Source organism: Apaloderma vittatum, unplaced genomic scaffold (genome assembly GCF_000703405.1).
Source record: "Apaloderma vittatum isolate BGI_N311 unplaced genomic scaffold, ASM70340v1 scaffold3527, whole genome shotgun sequence".
In the NCBI taxonomy this organism is placed as follows: Eukaryota; Metazoa; Chordata; class Aves; order Trogoniformes; family Trogonidae; genus Apaloderma; species Apaloderma vittatum.
Genome location: NW_009724384.1, coordinates 24,868 through 44,095, shown reverse-complemented (window position 1 = coordinate 44,095; position 19,228 = coordinate 24,868). Strand labels below are relative to the sequence as shown.

Below are 19,228 nucleotides of genomic sequence, written 5' to 3'. Positions count from 1 at the left end.
ACATCGCTTTCAACATCGCATATGTCGACTCCTATCTCCTCTGCACCACCAGGCAATGCAAGTGGCTTTGCTTTATTCCGAGGAAAGACATCCAAACATTATCGACAACCTTGTACTTACTGAGTTCAGCAATGCTCCCCACTCGTGTAGCAAGTAAAGACTGCTCGATGGTCCTCAGTTCCGACTGGCTGAACATCTGCACTTCCCCGGGCTTGTTCGACCTTTGCTGGTCTTTGTGAAGGTTCAAGCTGTCCGGCAAGCAGAGGACACCTACAGCACATAAAAAGAAAGGAGAAGTCGAATGTAATTTCAGCCAGTATGGATGACTTTGCTGCCACCCCCATGTCGTTTTGGGGATGTTCCAAGACGAAGCCTGTGTGTGGAGAGCTCAGAGAAAACTCACATCTATAACTCCATGCCATAGATGACTCATGCTCTCAGAAGTGGCCCTTGTTAGCTCTTCTGAATATCCTCAAGTCACTTACGATGTCACGTAGAGACAATTCCTACAGAAAATCCTAGAGAATTGTGCAAGGAGGAGGTCAAGAGGTTTCCAAAGAAACCTCTTAGAAGGTACTCCAAACCCATACAAATTTATTAGACAAATGGTAGCTCAGTGACAGAATTCCTAAAGACTAGCTTTAAAATGATTTGAGAGACACAATATATTTACAGGATATTCCTGTAAGTGGGATTCCACTGAGAACTGCCAAAATAACAGACAGCATCAAGATGTTTGCAGTGTCATTGACAGGCTTATTGAATTTCTTTTGTAAATACAATTCCCAGCATTTGAATTGCTTGGGCCTCAAAATCCCATTATGCAGAAGCCCTTACAGCTGTGAATTTTTGTGAGGCAGGACATAAGTAAAGCTACTGACATAAAATTTACATAGACATTCATTCAGGCACAAAAGTCACTTTTGGCCGTGACATCTCAACCCTCAGGCGTAGATAGAGGGCACATGTTTATTAATCAAAATCACTGTCATGCTGAAAACTAGAATTTATTTACAAAAGCAAGCACTGCATTACCATCATTGGGTAACAGATGCATGGAAGTCCAGCTTGGAGAGCAAGCTGTCCTCCCTTCCTGTGGTCTACAGACAGGCAGCTATGGCCATCCTAGGCCTGTTGGGACACAGGCACAGGTGGAGACTCACTTGAAGCAGTGAAATTGTACCTTTTTATAACGATTAAACTTCACCTTATCTCCAATTGTATGATATTCAACAATTACCTTTGAAAAGAAGTCAGGGTTGGAAATTATTTTTTTTCCATTAGCTTTTACTATTCGTTTCTTTTAAGCACAGGGAAGATGCTCTGCCCTTACGGGCTAAGCAGACTTCACAAAATCCATTAAGGAAGAGGTATGCATTTAGTGCTTGTCTTCAAGGGGAAGAGCATATCTATTTTACCAGCTCAGTAAATATACGGCCTCAAACTCTACTGATCAGTAATTCTACCAACAGGTATAGCAATGAAGGTCCTGGGCAAAATGTCCACCTTAATCCCCGTTTACTTCAGTTACGAAACAGCCCCATCAACATCACTGCACTGGAGCATCGCAAGATCAGGTAACGTGCCTAAGAGGGGATGCTTTCCAGCCACTTTGTAGCTTCATCAAAATACTTTGGATTCCCTCCTCACATTCTTCTCCTCTCTGCAAACAGCTTAGTCTAAAAGTTGTATTTGTAGCATGGATCTAAAAACACCCATCCTGGGAGGGGAGGACACAGACGACGCACATTCAAAACAAAAAGCAAGGATATACATTGGGAAAACCAGGACCAAAGGTCTTCTCCACTGCGGCCAGAAGACAGCAACCTAAACCAGGAACAACTTCCACCTGCAATAGCAACACCAGAACAAACTCCCAAACAGCCTGTTTGAACACAGGAGACAGAGGAGCAGGAGCAGCCTTAATCGAAGCCCTAGCTCTGGTCCCAGGCTTGTAATAACCACAGTAAAACTGTGTGCACGTGTGGAAGGTCATGAGAGAGGAATACAACTCATGCAGACAGGACATCTGACACAGCAACAGGGACAGAAGAATTAGAAGCGGAAAGGTAAGGGATAAAGAGTGACAACAGCTTATCAAACAAGCTCTCCAAATTCTCCTGCCATCATTCAGTGACAGAATCACATAAACACTTGGCGCATGGATCAACATTTGTATTCTGGGGATGTACAGAGCTTGAGAAGTACAACACCTGGATTTAAAATGCAGATTTGCCTGCATATTTTAGTAAGTATTCTCTCTTGGAAATCTTTCTCATTTATTTAGATTATTCTTTACCATTTTAATGGATAGAAATTAAGGCAACATTGGAAGAGGCTTCCCCGCAGAAAACACATGTGTAATTGCTCTAATACTCAAAGAGATTTCTGAAAACAAGAAATATAGCACAAACAGCTTTATAGTGTCTTTAAAAAATGAATATCCTCCAAGAAAATATTTTTAAGTGAAAATGTATCTTGAATGTGGAAAAAATACTGGTTTAAGTTACCTTTACAAACAAGATTCAAATGGTTTAAAATCATAATATGTATGGGAGATATTCCTCCAAGTGATTAAAGCAGGGACATATAGCCATTTTATCCTCTACTACTTTGACTACGGACTCCATTCCCACAGCCGGGTGTTTTCCTTACAAACAGCCCTGATGATTAATTACTCTGTTCTTTAGCGAGAGTAAAGTATTCTTAGGGTCTTGGATGAAATGTGCAAATGAAATGCGAAATATGCCATTGTTCAAAAACTTAGCAAATTATAGGATATGTCATGCCAAAGGATTTTTTTTGGGTTGGAGATTAGTAAACAGCAACAGCCAAACATCTGATACTTATATGCCAGCTTCAAAACTGTAATTGAATACAGTGGGTGACCAGTGGGGGGATGGAAGATTTGTTTATAACTCATAATTTTGCTGGATCAGATCTGGTTTTTGCCAGTATGAACCAAGGGAATTCTATGGCTCAGATATTCAACTCTGCCAGTTTTCTAGCTTCAACTATTCTCCCCCAAAATGATTAAAGAAAAGTGAATAAAATCCCTTTTAGAAGAAAAACCCATTTCCTTTTTATTGGTGTTTGATTTAAAGCTCAGACTTGCTGATGAAAGAACATGGCAGGGAATTGCTCCCTGGCAAGAAGAGAGCATGCCAAATTGAGGGAGGAGAAAAAAGGTAAAAACCTTGTGATCATAAATATCTTCTTTATAAATAGAAACATTTAAATAGCCATTGCCAGCTTTCACCAGTTTGGCTACAGTTCAACTTCTTTATTTCCATTCTCTGCTGATGGGTACTATCTGCATGCTTTTTCAGTTGTGGTTTCAGCCATACTGCGTTGTACTTGACAAACAAGCCTCCAATGGCCTGAAAACCAGGACTTTTCCCCCCTCCTGGCTTTTCTGGCTGTTGCTGCTGATGCTATCTGTCATTCCACACCAAAGATCTCTGTGCAGCCATCTTCAGAAACAAACTGCAGGATCTGTCTTTTCTCTCAACTGGCACCATTCAGTGTCCTTCCTTTCTGCACGGTTACTCAACTCCGTGCGCTTGTTTGCCCATTATTTAATCCCTCTTCTTCTGTCCGACTCACCGGAGTGGAAATGAAGCCGTCAGTTGTTGCTCAATGAATACAGGGCCAGACTCACTTGATATGCCCCCGGCTGCTCTGTGCCACCCAGCAACGTACAGCAGCCATACATCGCATCTATGACTGCTGTGGATCACTGCAGACAACCAAAGTGCTCGAGTCTTTGGATTTTGTCACCTCTTTTGGCGCTTCTCATCTGTACCCTCCTTGGGGCAGAGATCTGTCCAGGAGTTGTCTGTGAGGATACATATCCAGAATGGGCCATACCCAAAATTGTTTTATTCGCTTTGCCCTTGGCCCCAGGGTACCCTGCATTAGGGAAAAGGCTGAAGAGAAACGCAGATAATACATTTTAAAATCAGCAGGATGCCAAAAAAAAGGCAAAAAAACCCACAGTGACAAGCTCCTAATACTCCCCCTTGCAAATGTCTAGAGAAAAAAAAAGGTCACAGGGAAAATCCAATGTACAATTAATATACTCCACATTTTTTCTGCCCTCCGGGCTCAGCTGAAAACACAAGCCAGAACTCAATCCCCAAGGACTTAAAAATTCAAAACCAAAGAAGTATTGCACAAAATGACAAAGTGAAGACTGAAAATGCCCAAACTTATAAAAACAGCAGTTATTTTCAACCTTGATGCAAACTCATCCAAAGCCCAGGGTATCTGTTCAAGTTTCCCCACGCACATTCCCACCTCTTGGGCTTGGTTTATGCACCACCTTCCATTGCAAGGAAAGTTTTGGCATAAATATATATATATTCCTGCATACTCATTTTAGAGCTTACCATGGAGCTGCCCATGCTAGCTGTCCTTGCAGCATGACAAAAGAAGTATGTGTGCATCACGCAAACAGCCCAAACTCAGTGCCCTGCGGCAGCCTTGGCAGAGCTCGTCCCTACTCCCCTGTGCCTTCCCAGCAAAACAGCCTGAAGGACTTGATGGTCAAGGGCAACTCCAACACCAGACACAGCAGCAGTTGTGTGACCTCATCAGCTTTCAGGGCAGGATAAAACACAGAACCACAGAATGTCAGGGGTTGGAAGGGACCTCGAAAGATCATTCAGTTCAAATCCCCTGCCAATGCAGGATCACCTACAGCAGGTCACACAGGAAGGCATTAAGGTGGGTTTTGAATGTCTCCAGAGAAGGAGACTCCACAACCTCCCTGGGCAGCCTCTTCCAGTGCTCTGGCACCCTCACAGGGAAAAAGTTTTTCCTAATGTTCTTTTTGGAACCTCCTTTGCTCTAGCTTGCACCCATTGCCCCTTGTCCTATCATTGGACATCACTGAGAAGAGCCTGGCTCCGTCTACCTGACACTCATCCTTTACATATTTATAAACATTAATGAGATCACCCCTCAGTTTCCTCTTCTCCAAGGTAAAGAGACCTAGCTCCTTCAGCCTTCCCTCCTAAGGGAGATGTTCCACTCCCTCCATCATCTTTGTGGCTCTGCGCTGGCCTCTCTCAAGCAGCTCCCTGTCCTTCTTAAGCTGAGGGGCCCAGAACTAGACACAATATTCCAGATGTGGCCTCACCAGGATAGAGCAGAGGGGAAGGAGAACCTCTCTCAACCTACTAGCCACCCCCCTTCTAATACACTCCAGATGTCATTGGCCTTCTTGGCCACAAGGACCATATGGGGCATGTAGCCCAAAGCTCACCTAAATATAGAGGAATCATTAAAAAAAAGTCAAAGCTCCCTCCACTGATCTTCTATATAGACAGACATCTGCACTTATTTATATATAAACTGTTGCAAAATATTTGATTCCTAAGTGCTGGCACCTATGGTGCCCATACTCTAAGACCGGCAGTTGGACTTCACTTTCTCTCAGGCGTAGGAGGTTGCTGGCTTTCCAGGGACCATGTATTGCTCTTGGCACCACACAGCTATTTGCATCGTGCAAAAGCAGATCAAAGGGCAAAACAGCAAAAATAAGACAAGCAGTTTTTTGTATACGACCATGAATGACTACGCAATGTGGAAAGCAATAAAACAGCAAGTCTGTTTATTTGGAATGGGCAGTAAGTTTGGGGCGAGGCTGTGTTGCATCCTCAAACATCCCATAGTTTGGTTCTCAACCAGCTTTGCCATCTAAAGCAACATTTTCAACTGTGAAACCACCTCAGTAGAAAGTGAGAAAGAGAGAGAATGTAAACATGCAGCTCCAGTTACTGCGGGTCTGAAGTTACTGCTCCAACCTTCCTCTTCTCACCTATGGTAAAGACGCTTCAAGTACCATATGTATAAAAGCTTCAAATATAGGAGGTGTATTTCAAGGAGTTCAAAGACATTTCATCAAGCTGTTGTTCTGAGTATACAACAAATTCACCAAGATGAAATGATACCTCAAACTATGACTGAACTAAGATTGTGTTTTCATATGTATATCTACATATCTATCTGTACACAAAGTCACAGACCAAGTACGCAAGAAGTCATCACTGCCTACATTCATGAGTCTGCAATCTGTCATCCATGTTTCTAAATCTTTGCCTCCTTCTTCTCTTTTAGTATTCAAATCCTGCAGCCTAAACAAAAAAAATAATAATTTCCAACAACATTAAATTAATAAAAATGCCCACTGGACAATGTGATTCAAATTATCTGTGCTGAGGCATCTAGCAGAAACTCAAGACAAATGTGTTTGTCTGAACTAAAAATATAAGTGTTGTAAAGACTATAAAATATTTTATGCGCATTTCACCATTGGTTGAGTGTCAGGTTTCTTTATGTATATTAATTAAGAGTCTGGATAGAAGCATGAAGGTTTTGCTGCTCTCTTATTATTTTTCTTTTATTAAGTGCTCCTACTTTCAGGAGAAAATAATTCAAGGTGTCTTTGACTGTCCTCTTTATCTATCTACTACATCTTCAGCAAATGCACACATCTGGAAAACAGCTTATACTTCCACTGCAAGGAATAGACGGATCCTACTATAGAAATGAAGTGTGCAGGACCGGTATCAGGGAAATTACTGTACAAAACGAGCCTGAAAATGGTGGTTAATTCTGAACAGTCCCCAAAATGTGGTGCTGCATGTTACACTGGTCAAGTACACTGTCGACCTTACCTAGGAGAACTACATTTAAGAGTAGGAAATTCACTCATTTTTCCTATTTTTTTTTTATTTTTTACAGAGGAATGTGGGACTAAAAGGTCTTTGAGTACAGCCTCCTGCTCTCATAAAGAGCCATGTGAAGTTTCAGGAGCTCACGAAACATCCAATAAAAAAAAATTTAAAAATCCTTTTTCTTCCACAAGCTCATGCACCAAAATATTTCCCAGTACCAGAGAGCATCCTTGAGATCTACAACATAAAGGCCTATGGGAAACTAATAAAAGGGACAAAAGCACTGCCAGCTGCCTTTGCAATAACAAACCAATTTAGGAGGTGCAAATCCCACAGGGTTGGTATTCCAACATGTAGAAAAAGCCTCCACATTTTGCATTTGTGGCAGCCATGAGTATAGAAGGATGATGCACCATCAAGGTACACACCAGACTTTGAAGCACCATGTGGCAACACTAGCACCATGAGCTCAGCACAGGAGCTGGTGAGTACAAAGTGACATAACCCAACGCGTAGAAACTCAAACTTGGAAAAAGCCCCTATGGTCTCTGTTGTTTTGAAGCAACCTGCATCGTGACTCCTTAGCTCAGCTTGTCAACCTGCCTGTCAAGGCAGATGGAAAACATCTTGGCTTCTCCTTACAGAAATGAGGCAACGGGGAAAACCTGAAAGCTAATCGTATCAGCCAGAGCTTTCCGTTAACGGAAGACCTGGAAAGCATTCAAGGCAAGGAGTGCAAAGTGTCTTCTTTCCACACATTCCAGCCTGGTTAAATAACAGGGAGTGGCTTTGCATGGAGAAAACGCAAAGCGCTTGGGAAAGCTAGGTGGTGATAGAAAGTTTCCAGAATTGGAGTCTTAAAGTAGGCAGAGCAGCCCAAATGAGGAAGGATGGAACAGGCATAGCAATCAGATGCAGGAGACTAAAGGGACACACTACTTTAACACCTACTACCCAAAGACATCAATAAGCACTATCAGCTCTACACTTAGCCTGAAGACTCTGGTGTTAAGCAGATAATGTAATATTCATGTCTAATTTACAGGTGAAGTGAAAGTAAAGCATTAGAGAGCATAGTAACTAATTCAAGGCGAAATAAGAAATGTCAGAGAAAACCAGAAAAAGAGTATAAGGCCTCTAGTTATGCAGTTTAACCACAAGAGATCACCCTTTCTCTCCTGGAAAAAACGGTAGAAGAGCAAATGAATAATACTTAAAAATTAATGACCCGAGACCCTAACAAAATCTGCCAGAAATGATCAATGGCAGCAACCACTGATAAAGGACAAACAGAAGTTCTAAAAATGCTGCAGATTTTGGGTTCTCACCAGCAGGAACTTCAGTTCAATAACAACTGCAAAGACAAATCCTTTGAGCTACACAAGGGCAACTCTTTTCATTTCATCTGGCCAAATTTGGAGGTTTTATCTGAGTAGTTTTTTCTCTGGCTCCTTGCAACTGGAAATTTTAGTAACTGCATATCTGCAGAGCAGTTTTTTTCCTAAGGCGTGTGATTGTCTTCAGGGCAGTGTCCCAGCTGAGCTGGATTTGATTTCATCAAAAAATAGAACAGATGATCATCATCCGAGGCAGAGAGTACCTCTGTGAGATATTAGAGCAGATGTTATAAGAAGAAAAGATAATAGAATTATATTACAATACGCGACTGTGACATCTTTTCCTGTAAGGAGCTTCTTAGCACAACACACTCTACTTAATTGGGACATCCTCTGTATTAGGATCCTTCTAAAGGCAATTGTTTTAGCCTAATGATAATGAGTGGCAATCACTGCTGCTTAAAATGGCATAGAACTAACAACAATTCAACTAATTTAGGATATATTCTGCTAGCACGAAGCAGTTAAGTGGTGCACAACCAAGTGGAACACAGGATGGATTTGAAGGTTTAGGCTATATATTAGAAAACAAAAAAGAATCAGAATATTAGATCCCACTAAACATAGAAACTAAGCTCCCAGATCACCAGCTACAGCTTTACATTTATTTTTATTAGGATATAGAGAAAACAAAATCTTGATCCTGCCAAAATCAATTGCAAAACTTCAAAATCCTCAAAACCATCACCAAAAAAAAACAACATACAAAAAAACCAGTGAACATGAAGCAAGTCAATCCACAAGCAAGAGTGGAAATGGAGATCCAGCTCCTCATGATTATCCCAAGGTCTATCCCAGTTCCCTAAAGTGGTCTTTGTGGCATAGACAACTCATGTGCTGGACAGAAAACCCAGCCCAGCGAGCTGTGGCTGACGCAATGGCTGCACCCCCCTCCCTTTCTCTAGTGAGGGGACCAATGTGCAGCGCACACCTTCACCTACCTGGGATTTCCACCACCACGCTCTCTGTGGGCCGTGAAGGGGCTTTTTAACAACGCTGCAACATGAAAACTGCACGACAGTACACTGTGCCCAGCCACGCTCTCCCACTGTCACAGTGACCATAAAAGTTTAAGTGCAAGTGCAATTTTTTTGGCAGAGAGATGTTAGGGCTGACAGAGCGCGTTTATCTCATGCCAAGTACCCATCAGCTCAAGATTATCCTGATCTAGTTATGCTACCCTGGAACTAGTGATGTGGAGGAGAAAGGTTTTCTATGACACTCTTTGACAGGAGGCATCCAGACACAGAAAATAAAATTTAAAAATGCCAGCATCATCTTCCTTCTCTGCTACATGCAAATAAATAGAAGCAAGAAGTTGAGAGGTCACGAGGAATGTGATGGAAGAAAAAAGAATGACAAACTTGCTGGCAGTGCCAGCCAGTGAGGAAGCTCGGAGAAATGTGGATTTGACAGTACCCAGTCTAACCGCAAGCTGCCTCGCGCAGCTACAGGCAAGTACTCAAGATCACAGGTGTATATGGAAGGGGAAAAGGATGCATATAAAGGATGCGCATAAATGTGGAGTCTGGACATGCACAGGAGTACTAACTCTGGCAAAAGTGGGTTTGGCTAAAGACTGGCACAATCTTTTAACTCCTGGTTAAGACTTGCTGCTCGCAGAAGGTCCAAGCCTTTGAGTCACTGAGAATGATGAAAAACGTGCTAACGGGTTTTATTTTACAGAAAAAGGCCTTTCAGCTGATAGCAGCAGAACAAGAGAATTCAATGATTCACAGCTTAATATGCTTTCCCAGAGCCTCTAATTTCCTTCATTCATACCGTCAGCTCCCTGAAATGCCCCACCATGACAGATGACTTCCCCTTCAGCAACCGTGACACGGGCAGGGCTCAAAAGCCCAATGGCGCTGATACAGCATCTCTCCTAACCCAGTCCAGTCTCCTTCCCTATTTGATAAACAAAAACCTGCAGTTAACTAAGCACTCATATAGCATACGAGCAGTGAGTTTCTGACACTGTTTTGAACTTCTTGAGAAGAGAGACAGTATTTCAGTTGCAAATGAATAACCTGTGCAAATGCATAATCCCCCATTTTTGTGAGACCTACTATTCAAACAGGCTCCTGTACTAGGTGCTGCAGCTATAGGAAAGCAGTACAAAATGCTTGATCCAAAAGACCTGCTGCTTTCTCTGTGCATTACCATTTCTTTGGCAAGGGCACCACACGTCAGATGCCTTCAAGGGTCAGACACATCATTGCAAAAACACCAGTGGGCTCCCATTTCTGAGCGGTTGCACTGAATACTATACAATACGCTTGGAAAGAATATTCTGAATACCTTCAAAAAAATCTCCTCCATTTGCTTCAATATTTGCAAAGATTAGTATGCTTTTTACAGGAGAAGGAATTGTTTGCCAAAATTCCTCCTTTGTCTTTGGAACACCATCAGCTTCTACAAAACCCCACGGCTAACACATAAGGAGGCAGACTCTGGGTGCTGAGCCTGAGCACAGGGTTTTCCAATCACAGTTACCCAGGGCTCCCTTTGCACTTCTCAGGTGGGCACAGCAGCAGCAGCTGGAAATGGGATGGAGGGGAGTGGGATGAGGCGCCCATGGTCTGCGGAGCAATCCCCACCTTGCACTTGGGAGCCAGTAACGTACACAAAAGCTTATGCAAAGCATATGTACAGGGATAAGAATGGTTAGCAATTCAAACTGATGAAACACCTGACCTTACAGAAGTGAGGTGACCTGTCAGTGGGAGAATGACACCCCTTTCTGCAGAGGTGGCTGCTTGCTGTTTGTTTTCTAAGTCACCTTCCATAAACAACAAAGCCTTGGGCTAAAACCATCACTGTCCTTCAACTCTAAACAACTAAATCATCAGTCCTAAAGGTTTCTGGGAAGGACTTAATGTATGTGATCAAACAAAATAAATTAACAAATAAATAAAATTAATAGAGTCTGCAGCCGACAGGATATTAAACCCAAAACCAATGAAGTCCCCGAGCTTAGGACACATGTGAACAAATTTGTACCACTGCTGCATGTTGCTGTGCTTCAAGAGGGAAACGCAGACGGCTCTGGCAGAACTTTTACTGACTTTCCAAGGGTTGGGATTTTACCCCGGAGTCATGAGTTTTGGGTAAACTGAAGCGTGCAGTAAAGGTTAAGTAATTAGAATTTCCTTTCAACTGCTTGCACAGATGGAATATCAGATTAGCCACTCCACTCTCACCATGAAAGCCTGTGCTTAATGAAAGTAAAAAATGATCAGATGTTTTAGAAACACGAGCTGTTATTTACTAGCTTTAGGGCAGTATACCTTCACTCCATGCATTTACTATGCTCCTTCCCACCCTGCTAAGGATAGCACTAAGCAAATGGATTATCACAGGAGGATAAAAAAAAATAAAAACTACTCTGGAAGGTATATGGTACAGGACTACTGTGACCTCCTGAACTGTCAACAACCTCAGAGCAGGACATGTCCTACAGTCTCCTTCATCCCCACCCCCCCCTCCACCCCTACCACACTTCTTGCATCCTTTCAGGTATCCCTAGCAGGTGAGATGTTCTCAGCTGTGAACACCTGAGCTCAGGTGGTGTTCACACCGATGGCTGTGACCTGTGTGAGACCAAGGTACCCAGCTCCTACCCTCAGTAAAGGAGTAATCCTCTGTCTTCAGCATGTGCTTCAGTGGGATCTTGCCACGTATTTAAAATCAAACATTCACCTAAAAATTTCACTGCCTGGAAGCCCTGGATGCTGGCCAGACGACAGTCCTTTCTAAAAGTGACCTTTGCGTTCTTCAAAAATTCCATTTGGCTTACTAAATAGAAATGGCTTGTTAATAGCACGTATTTCACCATCCAGACCTTTGATATAGACACCTACTACAATAAATCAGCTCTGACCAGTAAAAGTGAACCTATATACATATATATATATATGGTAAAATCATTACAGACAATGAAAAAAATTTACAAGGAGAGACGTTAGAGTATGTTGCTAGCATACTTTTATGACTGCTTGCCCTACAGATTGTCTGGCTGGACCTCTTTCAAATAATTCAGGTTTTAAAGAGCTGACGGACACCCTCTTCCTTACACAGCCATAATACCCACTGTATTCAGGTGCATGAGCTCAATATATGGCTAGCAGTTTAACTGAAAAAAAGACTTAAAAAAATTACTTTACAGAGGTTTAAGACTTTTTTTTTTTGATCCCTGCTGAGTATCCATTTGTACATTCTGATTTTTTTTGATATCAAGATAAAGTTTTATTCCTAAAGTATCTCATGGATTTTTTGGAAATGATGCCCTCTATTACTTTTTCCAGACTGAAATGGCTGCACATTTACTCTCAGAGTGGTTAAAGGTCAAACTCAGTTTCCATTTATGCATAATCTTGAGATTTGAACCTCTGCATTATTCATCTCCTCCTCTGTTTCACCTAGCCATTCACATACAGATCAACAAACTCCCAACACCCTATGGTAAAGGAATATGCTCATTTCTATGTCAGCCCGTTCTCCAGTGCACCAAACAGAGAGTAGTCAATGAATAAACAGATGCTCTCTATCCTATCATTCTGGTTCAGTGTGCTCTTTGGTAGGACCCCATCTTATTCACCCTCTGCTTCGAGTAAAGCAAGATGCCATTCCCCTTATGCTTTCTTCTTACCAGAGGTGCCCTTGCCAGGACAAAGATGCGTCTCCAGCAGTGCCTCCATTGTGCCCTGGAGCCATTTCACCTACGACCACAGCTTCACCATCCCTTCCCCAATACTCAGGCACCAAAAATTCGATGAGGAACAAACCGCGGAGCAGTTCTTCCCCTATAGCCATGGTCTTGGAAATGGCTAAGCCACCTTGGGTGAAGATTAATAATAAAAAAGAAGTATTTTAAAATCATTTTGGGGGAAGAGACTGCCCTAGAAAAAGCTAAATGCCTTTGGAATGTATCAGAAGCAACTGAAATCAGGCACATATAATGATTATCAGCAGGTAGCCATTAGAGTAGACCATGCTAACTGCCTCTCCAGCTACATCCGATCTGCTGATTTTATTCAGGCTTTTCTCTTTTAAGCAGACTGAAAGAAACCAAACGGTATTTGGAAACTTCCAGCTTCAGTGGGTCTGCATTACATAACTGATAAGCTGAATAAGCAGCAATATAAGCTATGAAGGACATAGAAATCCAATATAAGTCCTGGAAATTGATTCAAGTCAAAAGGTCAGGCAGAAAAGAAGCCCCAAATAATAAACCATTACAATGTAAACTCTTCATCGTACTCCATTTTCCCAACATTTCCATCATGCAGGTCCAGTTGTCGAACTGCAGCCTGTTCATGACGTCAGGTCTTCCGTCATCTTGCCTGCATGCAGACCCCCCACTTCATTTTTCACTGGCTGCGCTCATGACAGCCGCCTGCTCTCAGCATCCCTGGCATCTTCTCCAGGGCTATAACAGAAAGATGCTCAGTCTTTTTTGCTGTGAACATCATCTGATACCTGCAACAAATCAACCCCATGGATCAGCCTGGAAATCCTCACTAGAGGTGGTGGTTACAACTCCTAAACTAAGTGAAGTTGTACTTATTGCAATCACGTTCTCTGTGGATAAGCACAACAAAATGCTTTCTCATTTAGATTTCTTAATATTATCAATGATATGTACTGCAGGGAATTATAAGAGAATTATGAATTTCATAATATTTTAAAAAGATACGGTTTCAATGAGAACTACTATTTTGTGGCATAAAGCACACCATTAAATGTTAATTGAAATGCACAACATCGCATGATCTACAGGAATTACAAGCAAGATTTCATTGTCTCAGCTGCACGTCATAAGGAAAACGAACAAAAATAGACTAAATTTCTAGTTCAAAAATAAAATAAATTCGTAATCAATTACTTTATTCCAGTGAAAAGGCAGAACTCTGTAATTTAAATCATCTGCAGATTCATGGCCTCCTGCCATGAGCGGACAGCACACTACCATTGACCCTAGCCACAAGGACTGCTACAGCAGGCCAAGAGTAATCTATGAGCTTCATTATGAAATTTAAATAGAAATTTCACATACAGATAAGTATATAAACACAATCTGAAATTAAAGTAGGCATTTGTGTGCACCAGACTTCCCAGAGAGGACCCTCTGCTGAAAAGCTGTCATTTTGAGTGCGTTTGCCTAGAAATATATAACCAAGAAAATAATTCTTAACTTGCTGCTAAGAGTTTGACTACGTGTCGAACTTGTCTGTGCAGAGATGTCTGCAGGGCCACCTCCACATACTACCCTCTTGGTGGATGCCTGGTGGAGTCAACAGACAATATGACCAAAAATGAGTTACAAACGTCATTCCTTGCTTATGCATTAATTTCCTATCAAGAGTTAACAGGTAATCGGATCCGACTCTTCTAAAAGGACCTGTTTTCGTGTGAGGGCTAAGACACAGCACAGTGCTGAAGACGCTGCCATGTGGATCTCTGACAGCTCCTTCACATAGCGCACAGAGCACCAACTCATCAGCAAGAAAATGTCATATTAAGTGAATTGATGCAATTTCTCTCATTGCTGTGGTCTTTTAAACTGAGTTTTAGTGCACTCAGGGACAAAAAAAATACCATCTAACTACAGACTACTCATAGCCAGAGCTAAACTGTTCATTTAAATGGAAAATAATATCATTTTCTCTTGCACCATTATATATATAAATTACACAGACACTTACTTGGAGGACACGTTGCACATGGGTCATCTTTTCTGACATGGGGTTTGTGTAATGAAGACAGACAGTTCTTCTGGTCCAAATTCCTCACGTTAATCATGTCTTTACATGACTAAGAGTGGATTTAGTGGATGCTCAAAATGGTTTGTTGAGCAAGAAAGGTGCTTCTAACCGTGGCAGAGGTGGAAGCAACCTCCCTTCTCCCCATTTCCTGCAGGTCACCACGAACACGGCTGCAGTGGGCAAAGAACTTAAAGATCGAATTTAAGGAAGAGGAATTCTGACAGCAGAGTTGAGGTTTGGGTTTTGGGGTTTTTTTTGATGTGAAAATCGTTATTCTTGTTATTTTTAGAGCACAGTAAAGCATTGAAACTTTTTGATTTAATGTATCTCTAAGTTCCTTCCACAGACATTTTCATTTTTTCAGCACTTCAGTGGTATTCTTCCTCCACTAAACACAGCTAGGGAATTTGACACATTGTTATTTCATTTCCAAAAATCAGCTGTGCATATACATGTCACCAATACTAATTTATCATATGATCATGGGCTCTGTCCCCACCTCTGCTTAAACAGCCACTACTTGAAACTTTGAATTCACAACAACCTTTAGGACGAACAGAAATTTTGAGACGTTTTCTTTTTCAGATAGAGCTGGAAAGAGGCACTGGAAACTGTTCTTCAGTTTTGGTTATGCACTGATCATATGGCTGCTACTTGCAAAATCCACCCACTGGTGTTTTTAAACAACAAAAAAAAAGTTTTAGAAGGGAATCTGATTCAGAACGGGCAACATCAGCAGCGTGGCTTTCCCCAACATTCTTTGAGATAGGGAAATAAAATGTAGTTGCAGATACAGACTGCCCAGAACTGTTTTTTCAGGATGTATAGCCTTGCTCTTCACATACTTTTGAAAAATTCAATCTGATTGTTCATGCATAACAAATACATTTTGGGGTCTGCACATCATGGTGGGAGGTGAAGAAAAATATGACTGCTAGAGACAGTGGTTGTAAGTCTAAGGAGAAAAATTATAAAATATTTTTCAGATGACTTCAGAATCATGGGAAATACACAGGATGAAGCAATGGCTTTCAAGTACAAGTGGAAGTATGACTAAAATGTCCTTAGGCACATAATTCAAGAGTCAGCACTGACCAATACGATGTAGACCAGAGAGATAAGGAGCTCATGAGCTGTGGTTTATTGATAGGACATACAAGATTAAAAGAAACAGCTATAGAGAAGGAAGAAAAAAACTCATAAATTATGGAAAATAATCCTCACACTAAGCCACTTTGCATGCTTTTGGGGTATGAACCGACAGCTGAGTGTGCTGTAACATTCATGTGATTTCCCATCCTCTTACTTTTAAAAGTTAGCAGTAAGCGATGGGTGTGCATGACAGCAACATATGAGGAGCTCCACTGAAGCAAATACCAGTTTGCATTTAATTTTAACTGTGCAGCAAACATTAACTTAGGTGCTTCTGAAGCAAACTGACCAAAAAAAGGGTTCCCAAGTAAGGGAAGAAGAGACATTCAAAGTAACAAAGAGAATGATTATGCATCTCGGGGGCAGCTAGAACATGCAGGTCTTCATCCAAAGAGGACAATGTCCAGGACAACAACTAAGAAAATGTCTTGTCCAAAACCAAGAAATACATTATTAGAAACGAACCTAGACCAGGTAGAAATAAACACATTTTTGTGACCTTTCAGCTGGACAAGGGCAGTTCATCTACTGATCACTAAGCTTTCAGGCTACGGAAAGACCCAACTTGTGCAGCGTATGGTCTCAGCCACAAAGGCTCCTGCAAGCACCTAAGCCACCACACTTCCTCTAGAACAAACAGCCCCATTAGGGGGTTAGTTAACCCTAACTTGGAATGCAAGGTGCTCAGTTAATAATAACTACCCATTTGGCTAATATCCTGTTTGGATATCAAATCCAGAGGCTCATGGGATGTGCTGGAAAAGCTGCCGCTAAGCTGAGCAGACCAGGGATGTTTGATTGTGGAAGGTGACTCCCACAGGCATGTAGAACACCTGCTGTGCCTGCCAGGGCTTGGCCGGTGGCAAACACCAGCGAGCTGGCTGCCCGTGGAAATCCTGTTCCAGCGACAGCTCCCTACTGTCTGTGCATATGCCCCTCCCCACTCTCCCTATTCAATTCCCCCTGTTAGTTTATTTTGGCCCCCGACCAAACTCTCCACATGCCATAGTCTACAGCCAGGAACCTGCGATGGCAGCGGGGGAACAGCACAGGGGTTGACAGCGTAGCCACACAGTGCCCGGTCCAAGGGCAAGGAAATCAGTGCTGCTACTAAGCTGGGCTGGCTTCTTGTCGCTTCAGGAGGGCTCTGCAGCGACCACAGCCTGTGAGAACAGAGCAACCTCCATCCCGGCAAGGGACGTACGTGACATCTGTAGGTGCTGTGGTTTACAGGCAGGCAGGCACGGAAACTGGCTTGGTTTTCTGGCTCGTGGAGCTATGCACACCGAAGAGCATTCTCCAGCTTTGAAGAGCCATCAGGGCAAACCAGTCCTGCACCATTGGGGGTTTGTAAAGCACATTGCTGGGTTTACTTTATCACCACAGACTAAATGCTATGGCCATAAAATGAGATGCATTGCTGTAATAAAGGAAATAATATTTACCAAGACACATAGAACTTTATTTTCAATATATATCTTCAAAGCAATTAACGAATATTAGGGCATTAATTTTCCTCACAACTCCACGACTCGAGCGCATGTGGTTCGGCTTCTTTTAGTTCCCACCATTAAAGGTGTAATGTCTCAAACCTGCTACCTGGAACCAGAGCAGAGATACCAGTACCTGCGATGAAACTAGAGCTCAGAGGTCTTAATCCTTCAGCCCAAAGCAGCTTCTTTATAAGAAGTGAGAGTTGGCAGCAGGGTAAAGCACGGTGCAAGATGCTCCCTGGCCAAAGCCAGAAATACAAGGCTTCCTGTCACAGCCACCAAGAGAGCACGAGGCATGAATAATGCACCCACTAAACAGTTTCATGTGGATCCAATGAAGGTTCATGAAAAAAGTGACCTTCTAGCTTGATGTCACGCAAAGTGGCTTCATCCCAGTGTGCGTATGCCAACACTGGAAGCACTGCCCTTTATTTACACCACCGATGGTCCCAAATCAGACCCAACTATGAGCCCGAAATGTTCATCATCATGAGGAATGAGAGATATCCAGAGGAGCACGGTGCATAGGAGCAGTGAGGTGGGAAGAGGAGCATTGCTTCCATGGGGAACATATGGGCACACCTCCAAAATGAACAAGGAGGCAGGACTCCCACCTCCCATGACAGTCTGCCACGGATGCCTGCTCAGCTTCCAACAAGCCTACAGACCTATGCACACCCGAGTTTATTCCTCTGTCAAACTGGTGATGCCACAGAGGGTTTTTTTTTTCAGTAACGTCTGGAAAGCACCTTGAGAAGCACTGTACTACATAAACAGCTCCCCTCCCTTCCCCCAGCAGGTTTATCAACAAATCAGTTCTCAAAAGAAACAGGGGAAATGGTAAATGGGAGCTTCATGGTGGCTTATTTAAACTCAAGTGGACAACTGGGCCTTGGTAGCAGAAGAGTGCATGCTCTGCTCCTCCATTTCAAAGGCAATTCCATTATGCAGGGGTGAAAATGAAGTGCTCTTAAAAAAATAGTCCCTTCACCTAATGCTGTGGACTTTAATAAGTCCAGATGTTTAATATTTCAATCCTCAAAACCATGCCTTGTAAAAAAAAAATAAGGTCAAAAGAAAAATGCAAGGAGGAAAGTACACTTTATATTCATTAAAGAGCTCAGGGAACTGCACAGTCTACCTGGGAGAGCTGAAGGAAAGGAAAAAAAGAAATACAAAGTACAGACATTTCAAATCATACAGAGCAAATATTCAAGGGCAGTGAAATGTTATGAAGTAGCTTAGTAGAACTGTTTAACAGTCTCAAAGATACTTTTAAACATTTCATTATCAGGAAATCCAAATGTCAGAAAATCCTGAAACTGGCTTAAAAATAAATACATTTTTATGAGTAAAACTGGAATTCTTTCATTTGTTGTGGTATTTCCACACCTTTCAGCACACTCTCTGCTCTAGTCATGTTGTTAAACTTATCTCTTCAAAGAAGAAAAACAGAAATTACATTTTCCTGCATGTCAGAGGAAAATTTCTCAAAAAAACCCCAGCATTCCGAGAGCTCGGGCTTTAGGGAAACCATCAAACAGACAGAGACTTTTACTGGACACATGAGCCATCATTCTTAACTGGATCCTCATGGTATGTCAGCCATTCAGTCTGAGATTTTGAGTAGCACCTTTCATAGATTTACAGGCAAAAAATCTATCAAAGCCTTCTGCTTCTCTTTCATCTTTTTTTTTTTTGAGGGGGAAGCAACAAAAAAGAGAAGAATGCCAAAG

General features: G+C 42.1%; 1 protein-coding gene across 1 annotated transcript in view; it reads right to left on the bottom strand.

Moving 5' to 3' along the window:
* BTBD11 (BTB (POZ) domain containing 11) overlaps positions 1-270 on the bottom strand; it is a gene marked incomplete at its 5' end in the record, with an annotated part of 78,771 nt that extends 78,501 nt beyond the window's left edge. The window contains one exon of the mRNA XM_009872456.1: positions 121-270. Within this exon, the coding sequence (XP_009870758.1) occupies positions 121-270 (150 nt within the window). The remainder of the gene's footprint in view (positions 1-120) is intronic.
* Positions 271-19,228: the final 18,958 nt, after the last annotated feature.